Source organism: Colletotrichum phormii (genome assembly GCF_030913505.1).
Source record: "Colletotrichum phormii strain CBS 102054 chromosome Unknown BDP81scaffold_5, whole genome shotgun sequence".
In the NCBI taxonomy this organism is placed as follows: Eukaryota; Fungi; Ascomycota; class Sordariomycetes; order Glomerellales; family Glomerellaceae; genus Colletotrichum; species Colletotrichum phormii.
This window is the reverse complement of record NW_026851447.1, coordinates 615943-627953: the sequence shown is the minus strand read 5'-3', so window position 1 is coordinate 627953 and position 12011 is coordinate 615943. Positions and strand designations below refer to the sequence as shown.

Sequence of the window (12011 nt, the reverse complement as noted above, 5' to 3'; positions counted from 1 at the left end):
TGGGGGGGGTGGGGGCGTGTGTGGTCGACAGTGAGCCGGACGCTAGACTCAGGTCTAACCCGTATCTGTCGAGCACTTCGTCGTCCGCACATGGGTCAAGATATGTGCTAATGCTAGCGAAGCGCTGGCTTGGGTTCTTTTGCTGGCGTTTGCTCCTAGTTCGCTTCCAGAGACTGAGATCCCGCGGCGTCCTGTGTCACGGAACGAGAATGGACGATTCCAGCAGGTGAAGAAACTCCACGTTCTCAAAGCAAGGGACAGATTTCTTTTGCATCCTGCCTCTTCTTTCCTTCTGTTCTCTCGCGACGAGTGTATCCAGCAGCATCGCGAGTTCAACCCAGCACGTCTCGTCTCAAGCGGAAGAGAGACCTCGAAAGGTTGCTGCGCTTATTCTATTAGAGCTTGCGACTTGCGTGGTGCGTATCCATATTTCCGGATACTTTGCCTAGCTTACGGCAAGGTTTGGCTGGTTCCCAGTTGCTTCAACGAGAATGAGTGATCGTCACTGCCCATCTCTTCCGGCCTTGTGGTTCATTGCAGCGTGCGTACCAGTGATTGGACTTGTCTCTCACTAGAGGCGACTGGTAGAGTTCTAGGACCATCCCCGTGGCAGGGCAGAAGAAACCTTTGCTTTTCCCTGGGCCGTGCCAGAAAAGCCACCGAAAGCCAGTGCAGTGCCAACCCAAAAATGCACAAAGAGCCGGAGTCTCGGGTTCGCCTTCGAGGTCGAGGACAGATCTGTCTGCGGCTTTGCCTTGCGATGCTGCTGCTGCTGCTGCTGCTGGTGGTCGTGTTGCTGCTGATGCTAGTGGCACTTGGAGGACGGTGAGCAGTCTGTGAGCAGCATTGAGGCGCGCCCAGTCCGAAGTACGTCCGGTCATGCACATCTTCACCATGGTGATGAATTATCGTGACCACAACCTCTTTAGGACTTCTTCTTCGCATCTTGGTTCGTTCTGTGCCCAGTCAGCCTCTCACTGTCTTCTCAAGTCGATGCGTGAACGATGAGGACTCTGACTGGCTGGCTATTGAGCAGGCATGACGAGGCCAGGCCACCCTACCAGGGCCAGAGTGCAGAGCTGCAGAAACAGACGAGCCTTCGTTGAAAACTGGACAGTGAATGGAGCTCCCTCTTTCCCTTCTTAGTTACCCGAGCGCGGCCCTCACCCGCCAAACCCGCCAAACCCGCCCATCCAGTTCAGGGATCTCTTGTCCGTCTTGCTGGTGCATCTGCAGCTTGCAGTCGTTAGGAGCAGCCTCTTGGGAGTCTTGGCCCATTGTGCCGCTCTCGGCTTTCGCGCAATGTGGCTCGATTCCATGACACCGGGCCTCTTCATTCGTTATTTCCGACCCCATTTGTATCTACCCGATTCATCTTGAGCCAATCCTTTCCCGAGTCTTGTCCCAACCCTTCTCGTCATCCCTGCTCGCCACCATCGCGGGCTCATATGTGTGCCAAGAGGCTAACTCAGCCAAAGTTGCCGGGATTTCAGAAACGCTGCCAATCAACGGCGTCACTCAGCCAGAGGGGCCTGTCACTTGGGTCGCAAGTACAGTGCGAGGGGGGTGGCTGCGCTTTCAAGGGCAGGGGACGAGACGTGCTTGCTCGGCCGCCTCCCAGATTTGATAGAGGCGGTGCTCTGCATCCGTATAATAGTAGAGTATCCGTACGGATACAGGTACCTACAGTCATCTTGTTGGTTATGCGTATCCGTAGGCGTCAAGGTTGCGCCAAGGTTGCGCCAAGGTTACGCCAAAGAAAAAATTGTGCACAACTGCTGCTGTAAGAGATGCCCGCCATGGTGAGACATTCTGCGTGCGTGGCTCGTAGCAGTCCTCAAAGTGCTACTCCCACTGGACGGCTATGCTTCGAACCTTTCGAAACATCCCACTGGTGCTTCTGCCGCCGCCAACAAGAGAAGACGAGACGTTTTGCTGCATTTCCAGTGCGGGCTACGGCTGCCAAAACACACTATGCTTGTCATGGCCCTCAGCAACTGTGCCATCTTGTCCAGCGATCCTCCAAGTTGACCTCTCACCACGAGGGCATGTCGTGCCGCCGTGTGACACGCCCGGCCGGCATATCGAGAGGCTCAGGTAACCGTCGAGATCCAGATCCTAGCCGCATGTATCCGTATAACGCACATGAGCCGTCTTGTCCTGGCTGGATGTCCAAACAGGTACTCAAGTGCCCTTGCTGGCACAGTCGCATTCTATCCACTCGCGTTAACGGTGCAAGTGACAAAGCTGGCTTGCTTATATGAACCACAGAAGCGAAACGGGAGCCAAAGTGGTCTCTGATATGCCAGTACGGCGCGCGTCGCCACCCTTGGCTGAGCTGGACGGTGGACCAAGTCGAACGATGGCGTTGAGTGCGGGCGTTATCCAAAGTGCTGTCTCTCGACTTCTCGAGGTCCGTAGATATCAGATGGCCTCCAGCCTTGGCGTAGGTATTTGCCTCTTCTCGAGGCTCGAGCAGTTGTGACCACCAGAAGAACTCGGACAATGTGGTCAATGGCTCGTGGCAGCAACCGTCCCATCGGGATTGCCAGAGAGAGACCCAGAAAAAGCCAAACCCAAGCATTGGAAGTGCTATCTTACTCTTTGCTTCGGAACAGGCTTGGCTCCGGTCTGCATCGGCCAAAGTTTCCAGATTAGTTAGCAGCGACTTCTTTCCTTCGGCCCCAGAAAAACGCCGTGGTACCCGAACAACCGTTTCCGGTCTTCTTGGTGAATGGGGTTTCCGCAACTGACGGCCCAGCGCCGCAGACATTGCATTTGCGTCATTGTCGACGATGCCCGTCAAAAGCAGACAAGGAATAGAGTTTCTTGACGTGAATGGCGGGTCGAGGCCAGCAAATGAACATGGGCTGCGACAGCAAGTAGTTCGAGTCCTGAGTCGTGAGTGTGAAGGCGTTTCCCTCTGGAAAACGGGCTTCCCGGTCGTAGGTATCTGTACTCTGTACGCACTGGAAACTTGGAGTTTGGTGCTTGGTGCTTAGATCTCGACTTAGTGAAAACGAAAAATAAGCATACAAGGGAACCATCGGGCTTCCGAGGTAGACTGAATCAGTCGAGGCGCTAGCCAAGGACCTTTCCGAGTGATCAGCATCTACCGAGCTCCCATGGGCCCCACCGAGGAGATTTAATACTGTTGGCATTGGCGGACGAGAGGTCGAATCGAGAGTGGTCAGGGTCAGGGCAGACGGGGGACTGTGGGGGATGGCAGGATAGGCAGGTGGATAAAACCCAGTCTCTAAGCCCGAACTGTAGGGGATCCGTACACTGTGTGTCGGATACCCGCGTAGGCTCGTACGAAAGATTCGGAATGATAGTCCAGGCCCGGCAGGCAGTTGTTCCAAGCCTCCAACCTGGTCGAGCACTTGAATCCTCACGTATCCGTACGGAGTAGACAATGGAATTTGAAGCAAGGGCCGGAGTTGATCTTTCCCATATCCCATCCGTCGAATGAAATAAAAGCCCCCGAGGCTTGGCAGTTGTGAACTTGTGCGGCGTCATTGAATGGGGCGCAGACGATAGAATGGAGGGCTGGACTCCTGAAGGCAGACCATAGCAAAGTATGCGTATCCGTACCTGTACAGATTCCGTATAAGGTAGACAATGCGTTGCACAATTGCTGCCAAGACCTGCAATTGCGAACCAAGGCCGGCCGGCCGATCGGCCGACAGCGAAACGCTTGTGTCCGTGTCTCAAGTAGGGTTGAAGAAGGCGAAAGATACCCGTAGTCTTGAGCTTGCTGGCGATAGAGAAAGCAGCGGCAACGCTTGAAGCGAATGAGCGACGGAAGCCAACGATATACGGACGAGGTACGCACATCCTGTAGGGTGGAGGCTGGTATTGTCTGGTACCCAACGAATACCTACCTACCTTGGGCGGGGACAGAGTGGATGCGTCGGGACCGAATGGAAGAGTTGCCAAGAGATGACGGATTCATCCCGTCTTTCTCGGGCTTCGACCGGGCGGCGCTTTGAAGAGGAAGTTGAAATGACAATGCATTGCGGTGCAGCCGCAAAACCCTACGATTAATGTTCCCGACATCCACGATGCCGGGTGTCGGGGTGTGGTTGAGGTTGTGGTGTGTGGTATGGAGGAAAAGTTCCCATTTGTGCAAGCACTCTTTTCTTTTTTCGGGAAGAAGTATTTTGAGCATCCGAGCCGCGCGATTGAGTCTTGGGTGCCGCTGACACACAGGGCTTCTCTCTCGCGGTACCTCGCACCAGACAGAAATAGGAAGCAATCTGGTCGGAACGGTAGGCGAGAATGCAGAGACCAAGCCATCGTGCCATCCAACGACGCGAGGTGCAGAGAGATGGTAGCGAGGCTCGCGGGGTGTGTGTTCAACGTTGGGTGGTAGGTAAGCACGTAAGAAACGTGAAGGTGACAAGCCTGGAGGCTAAATTGCTTTGCCACTTCCAGTGCCATAGACGCGGAACCTAGGCGAGGGAAGGGAGCATGGGGGAAGAGGAGCATAGGGGGGTCTCTGGGGGGTACGCTTTGTCCACCGTGTCCAGGACCGTAGCTTCGGGAGCTGAGTGAGATGAGGTGAGTGGTCAAAGAGAATGAGGAGGTGTCTTGGGTAGGTTATGCAATCCACAGCATCGGGTAACTGCCATCCCAAAGAGACGAGAGACAGTACGAGTCCATATTTCATCCGTTAGACTTGTGCTTATTGGTGAGGCGCATATGCGACAAGATGTGTGCTGCTGACGTTTGGGGTCCAGAGCCCGACGAGTCTGAGTTTGAGTCTGAGGTGAGTCTGAGTCTTGAGTCTCAACCTGAGAGTTTTGAGTGGGTGAGTGGGTGAGTGAAGCTCGGGGATGAGAGTGACTGATGAGTGGGAGTGAGTGAGTGAACGAATGATTGAGTATTCGTACCTGCCTATCAGAGTGTGCGGAAGGAACGCCGCTCAAGGAGCCCTGGACCTGGCTGAACTTGGGCTGAAGCCTTGATTGAGGATGAGCGAGAGCCTGAGAGGAACTCAAGGGGAAAGAGACGAAATGGGTCAATTGGGGCAGCAGCGGTCCGTTGGTCCCCGCCAGAGACTCCAGTGGTGAGGGTGCTGGCCATGGACTTGGGAGCCACGGAGCCCTGCGTTGGTCGTTGTTGGCTGCGTTGGCTCGAGCCTGCAAACTCCCTGGAATCTCGTTGCCGTCTCCATTGTCTTCCCATCTGTCCAGGATGGCGACGATGGGCCATTTCAGAATTGAGACGGGCAAAATGGAGTCGCCTTTACGGGAATCGTCGCTCACCCGGCGGCCTGAGCGTCTCCTTCTCCCTACAGATACACAGTATTGAGTATAGCCGACCACGGGTTGCGGGCGATGGGTTTCTTGAGTCCACTGCGAGCACGACCTCCCGTCTGGGAGAGCCCGGAAAGCCCACTGAGCCACTCTCTCACTGCAACAGCGGGCATTGATTCCGCCCGCGGGAGCGCGCCAGACTAACTTGACTAAGCACAAGTGGAAGACTGAAAGTAACCTCTGACGGAGCACGCAGTCTCGCTCATCTCATTCCCAGCTGCCCTTGTCCTTGACCCCCATGAGTGTGCGTGCCTTCTGTCCTCGACCCTTGGCCCAGTGTCTGATGTCTCCCTATCCACCTGGTCCCACCTGTCATTGCCTGCCCCCAGTCCTCGTCATTCTCATCTCATGGCCAATCATGACGCCTCCCGTCATGTAGTCTCCACTTTCCTTGCTGCTTCCTGCCTTGGCCCGGCTCAATCTGAGATGCCTCAGCCCGGACTCACAACTGGAAGTGACAGACTGCAACGTGACTGGCCGCCCACTGTCCAGTCGGGAGGACAGTGCCGACACTGTACCTGCGTCCCTTCCCTTGCAACCCTCCTTCCTTCCCACCCCACTTAAGCGAGGGTCAATCCGGACCCACTTCATGGTCCGATTCACAATTCTCCCGCGGAACCTGTACAAAGTCTTCCTGGCCCGCTTCCGGCGGCCGACCCTAAATCGCTCAACGTGATTCGACGTTGTATCGTCCACTATCACAAGGGTGGCTACATTGATCATTTGACTGCTATCGACTGCAAATTCTCGTGATATCTTTTGTCAAAAAAGTCATCTAAGCTAGCTCGCAACCGACTACTGCATCATGTCACAACGGCCATGCTAGCTTCGGCATCGCCCAGGTGGCCTCTAAACTCAAACCCCCAGAAAGAAACCCGTTCGTTCTCACATCAAACCTCGGATATTGACTAACCTACCTGACCGGCTCCAACATACCGCTCTGGTCGCGTCCATACATCTGTGGTCCGCCCAGACGTCAGTCAAGCAAACCTGTCAAAGTAACCAACAGGGACGCCACGCGACCCTATTCAACGCCATGACTGGATGCGCTCCCGTGGAAAGGGAATTCGCCGCCCCCGGGAAGGAGGAGCCAAACCAACGGCCTTGGGAATTTCGACAAGTCCCTGAGGTACATGGCAAACATCAGCAAGTGTTCCCTTGATTTCACTCGTCATCCTGGCAAGCTGAGGGCAGCAAACACTGGAATACTTGCACGGCAATTTGCGAACCGCGAGTCAAGGACAGGCAGCAAGCGGCACAGCCGACAACGCCTTCCTCCATGGAGATGGTCGCTATTTTTTCCTCGAGGGGGAGAACGCGACGCTGGCTTCTCCCGTCCGAGCCACGAGGCACGCCTGCGTGCCCGCCATACTGTGCTGAGCGGGGTTGGTACCAACGACATTGCAACGTAAGGCACTCTTCTAAGTGCGGTCATCAAGCACTTCGTAGTCGAGGCTCTTTCCAGGCTCCTCCCCTCTCCAGTGTGAGCAAGACACGGCACGCGTGGAAGAAGACTCTGCCAGTCACGATGCCACGGGCGCGAATCGATAACCCTTTATGTGCAGGTGGTGACTAAGCACTTGACACTCACCAAAGAAACGCAACGGAACACTACACATCTAGGACCATATGAAATCTGACCCCGCCGCATCGCCCGGCAGCGCCATCTCGATTGCCCATCCTCTCTAGCCGCTCGTTCGGCTTCAACATATTGCCAGTGAGATAGATGGCCAATGTCGTGTAACACGATACAAGAAGATCCAAGGAGGGGAGGGGGTCACTGCCGAAGTCCATGGGCTGAGAAAGGCTATTGGGTTGTCTCCCATATCTGGTGCCTGCTGTCCCTCCCAAGCGCGTCGGACGGTCTCGCCCTGATCAACTCTTTCTTGCTGCCAGCTTCTCCAGCTCCAACCATCCTGCAGCTTCGTATTTCTTGCTAGCATGTTGGGAACGGGGAAGGCAGTGGGTAGTGTTGGCCGTCCTGCCTCATCGAAGCCTCAGATTGTCTTGTCATGGTGGCACAGCATGGTGCGAAATCACCCACACCCTGGTTGAGAAACCATACGCGAGGGCAAGCAAACAATGTCCCAGCTTCTTAGTTCAATACTTCGCCGCATCTCCCGTTGCATGATGCACGTGCTCCCACCGCTGACATGATGCGTATGTGTAGAATGGTATTCATATGGCTCTCGCAGATTTTGGCGCTTGCAGTTGCAGGTCTTCACCGTTTTTTTCTTTCTCTTGTCTTCCCCTTCTCTCGCAGTTGAGGCTGAATGCAACCAACTCGACGTAAATAAATCAATGAGTGTGGGCAGAGACTAGATCGTGCCATGTCGATGGAGGCTGCTGCTGCACGAACCCGTTTGCCTCCCCAAGCAAGGATTCCCCGAGACTCGTTCCCGAACACCGTCCGTTTCTCTTTTGTCCAACTTTCGAAACTCCTCCAAAAGGGCCACCGGGCATCCTAGGGCAAGGTTGTCTCTTCTTTTCTCGATTGACTTCCGCCTATCTTTTTTGAATGTGTTGCTTTCCCGCGTCCAGAAACGCACACGAACACACACCACACACGCACACGAGCACAATACAAGGAGAACCCAGAGAGCCGCAGAATAACCAGAAACATTTTATCTCTCTTGCGCGACGCCTCACTTGAACATGACATCGGCGCTAACTCGGCGCTGGAAACCTCAAGGACCCAGAAACCAAGAAACCGTGAACCATGGACAGAAGAAGCGAACGCCGCCATGGCTTGCATATGCTTCAGCCTACTTACTTGCCTGAACCATCCCTCCAGGTAACCTTGGCTTTTTCTCAGTGCTTTCAAATCAAGGGTCGGTTTCTATCCGTTCATGTCTTGGAATCAGTCGGTTTTCTTGGCTCCCCCGCGGGTCGTGGCATACAAGAAAAGGCGGCATCGTGTTGCACCAACTGCACAACAAGGAGAGGGGAAAAGGAGTGATTACCTAGAGAGTTCGCGCTCTCCTCCGTCCGAGATCGCTTTTCGTGATACTATATGCTATGTACTTAGGTTCTGCCGAGGAAATCATCATCCATCCTCGACATTCAGTTCGTTCTCGCGTGCTGCCCAGAAACTCAGCTCAAGGTTAGTTTTGCCTCGTACGCAGCATCCCACTTGATCGGTAAGAAAGGGCCCGTCAGCGGCTCTGCGAAAGTTGCTGCTGTTTGGGCTCGTTGTAACTAGGTTCTTGCCTGCTTTGAGATGGGAGAAAGCCAAAACGTCGGTCGAACCTCTTGAGCGCGAAGAGGCGAGGGAAGGTTAACCTTGCTAAACCACTTCTCCCCCCCATTCGGGTAGTTTTAACTACGTCCTTTTTTTTTTACCCGTCGGGAATCGTCTCAATACTTATTCTTTAGAGGGAGAAAACCTTCTTTATAGTTTATTGATAGAGACGAGGGGGAATGGAAGGGGATAGTTTTTCCAAAACCTTGGTAACCTTTCCGACTAAAAGATGACTAATGTTGGAGTTTATGAACGGGCTCTCGGGGAATGGCCCAGCTCGTCTTTCTTTGTGAAGGTGTCACCAATTTTCTTTCCACCTGCGTTGAAGGGACTTACTCGCGTCACATAATTGTTGGGGGAATGTAATGATGTATAGGATAAATTGGGGTGAAGAGAGGCACACTACATATCTCATGGACTTTACCGTGCTTGTGTACGACGCCAGCGCATGAGACCCTTTTCCCACCCAAAAGTCTTTGGTCACTCACTGGTGACGTGACGCTTTGACCTGGGCCCGAGGGAGGAGGCTTAAGTAACCTTTAGCCATACGATAACGAGATCTAGAGAGATGGTGTACCTGGAGACCTAGGGACAGAAAGAAGGTTGTCAAGAAAGTGTGACCGGCATAGCTGAGATCCTCCTCGAAGCTTACTTGCGGTGGGATGGATTGGAAGCAAGAAATGGTCGGAGATTGATTGGAATGTCTATCTCGTCGATTACCTCCCTGCAGCGGGCACCGGTGAGATGGCACGATGCGAAAGACCAGGACCTCGCTTAGAGAACGATGGTTTGCCACGTGGGGAATTTTGAAAAGTCCGAGGGGCCTGGATTGGACTACCGTACTAGAGGGGCAACTGGGGAAAGGGGCCTAAGGGGGTGGGCAGTAGTTTGTTTGCTTTTTTGCATTCTTGACGCGATGATGGGAAAGTTCGTTTTTGTTTGCGGGCGACGGGCGCAGGCGGCGGGCAGTCCCGCTTTTTGCGAAGTGCGGTTCGTGATAGTTGCTTTTTCTGGGCGAAGGGGACATGTGTCTTGGAGGGGTAGCGTGAGGGGTTTCTCACCTTGGTGGATGAGTTCATGTATGTCTTGTATGCGGTATACGGTTTGCCGGACGAGACCTGGCGTCCGAGGACGCCGAAGTCATGTGGCGGTTCGTTGCTTTCTTGTCTTGGATGCTGGGTTGAGGTGAAGGGTCGTGATGTGCCGGCTGCCGGTGAGTGAGTTTCCGTGCTGACGATGATGGACGGTGACGTCCTGGAATGGAGAGAATGTGTGGCCAACTTTCGTTGTCATTATCCAGTTCTAGTTGAGTTCTGGCATTGGACCATACGGTGATTCATCGTCTCTTCTTCATCCCAATACACGGATCGTAAGCATTTCCGACTACAGTGGCCGGTGAGTGAAGTCAGCTTCCATTTTGGGCTTGACCGAAAATATTTATCTAGCTCTTGACTGGCCAGTACCCAGCATGGCTTCACGTCGCAAAGCATTTGGCTTCAAGCCTAGTCTCTAGCAATATGTGACAACCCAAAAGAAATGTTCTCAAAGTACTACGACTGGACACCAGGTGAATATGCCTCACGATATCTTCTGCTTGGACGTAGACCATATCTTCAGGCATTATACAACTCTCTACGAGGGAGGTCGGTACCGTAACTTCCTATCTCAATGAGCCACTATGAGATACCATCTATCTTAACGGCGCGGTCTTGTGGTCCGGGCACGAGTTCAATTACAGTCTGGTGCTCAAGGGCTCTATACAAGCATCACATGTCGTAACGGATATTTAGCTTATCGGTACATGTGAATTGGTCAGAGATCTGTAAAAGAGAGACCGGTGGGCAACAAGCAGTCTGCCTAGAAACTCCCCTCCTCTTCTTGTCCGCGAACGCTTTGCACTCCATAGCTCGTTCGGAAGTCAGTAATTGAGCATCTAGAAAACGAGCCTTAGAAGGGCCTTTTCATCTTCCATCAAACGAGAATCAACCTCTTCCCTTTCTTTTTGACATCTTATTCCAACCGGAATATCATGACCGTAGTGGACGGTGGTAACGACTGCGGTCCTATCTTAGGTTGGCTACTTCGCCCGACAACCCTTATTCCGGGATCTGCTCGACGCGAACCCTAAGGAAGAGCCATTGAAGGAATTCAGTCTTCGTCTTGCCACCGGCGACATCATAGAGGTGACCTGTCGACAGACGGTTTGACTGAAAAAGATCGACTGGTCGTCGTATTTATAGTCCGCGAGAGCAGCGGCAGTGGCGAGACAACTGGGGCAGCAGGGCGACGAAAAGAGAAGCCGCTGATGTAGACCAAACGAAAAGCTTGTAGGAGAAGACAGCAGATGAAACAAGCTACCCAAGCAGTGGTTCACACAATGTTGAGCATTTTCGTCGTTAAGGCCTACAATCCTGAAGTTACGAACGGCGTGGACGAAGTTTCTTACACCTCGGACTCCTGATGAGGTTTACTATCATGTTGTCAAGTCTCATGTTCGATGTGATATCCGCTTTCCAGGATCACTGCACGCTGGAGGAGCGGGGCAGCTTCCTCGAGAGAGTCTCGGGCTGGAGTGAATCCTATCTTTCAACAGCCCGGAAGTGGTCAGCAGGAGGAATGTGTTTGCTGCTACAAAGACAGGGTAGGTTAGAAACCAAAAGCTTAGGTCTTGCTCGACGTGGGAATATATCTAGAGGTAATCTTCCACAAGAAAAGTCCAGAGCGGGTTACCTAGTAGGTGCTAAACCAGGGTGTCGTCCATGTCCCTTCTTAAGAGCACGTCTATACAACCCAACATTCGTTCTCTTGTTTAGAGTCTTCACAAACTGAAGTAATTGAGGACCTCCTAATCTCTCAACTTGCGGAAAGACCCGTCAAATCCTTCTTGAATCGCTATCATCAAGACGATAACTACTAGAAGATTTGTCCTATGGGCGGGACTCGGAGAACCCAACTCGAAAGATGAAGAATTATGTTGTCGGTCACAACCAGAAGAAGGAGCCTCTGATTGGAACTCTTGCTTGCACAAAGCTACAAGAAAGAGTAGTAAAAATTGACTAAGGAGCACGTTATTATTCAGAGTAATCGTCTATTACTAGAGCTGGTAAATATTGATTAAACAAATTGTTTCATTACACATTATCAAACTCTCTCATTCAACTTCAACTCCTTGAAAAGAACCAAACGAATGAGGGTATTTCCTGTCCGTACTCCATTCGGATCATGTGTGTTTCTTCATCGAGAGACCCCTCCTTTGGCCCTCTTGTGTAAAAGATTGTGCTTAATTCCTTTTTGTTGTTTTCCTCATTGATCACCTATTAATGGCCGAGAATAGTATGGCATCAGGCAAAGACTGCCGGTCATCTTGAATGGGCCGATAAAGTGTCCCCTGATATGAAGACTTCAGTCAAACGACACCACACAGTGTGCTGCTAAAGCTCAAAAGCAAC

The 12011-nt window shown here is 52.8% G+C and overlaps 1 protein-coding gene across 1 annotated transcript; it reads right to left on the bottom strand.

Moving 5' to 3' along the window:
* Nucleotides 1–6786: 6786 nt before the first annotated feature.
* BDP81DRAFT_421051 (uncharacterized protein) lies at nucleotides 6787–9478 on the bottom strand. Its single transcript, XM_060589896.1, has one exon. It carries the CDS (start codon nucleotides 8074–8076, stop codon nucleotides 7786–7788), a length of 291 nt encoding a protein of 96 aa, XP_060448077.1. The 5' UTR covers nucleotides 8077–9478; the 3' UTR covers nucleotides 6787–7785.
* Nucleotides 9479–12011: the final 2533 nt, after the last annotated feature.

Coding starts and splice junctions, on each gene's coding strand:
- BDP81DRAFT_421051 (XM_060589896.1), bottom strand. CDS start 8,076: ATGCAAGCCATGGCGGCGTTCGCTTCTTCTGTCCATGGTTCACGGTTT.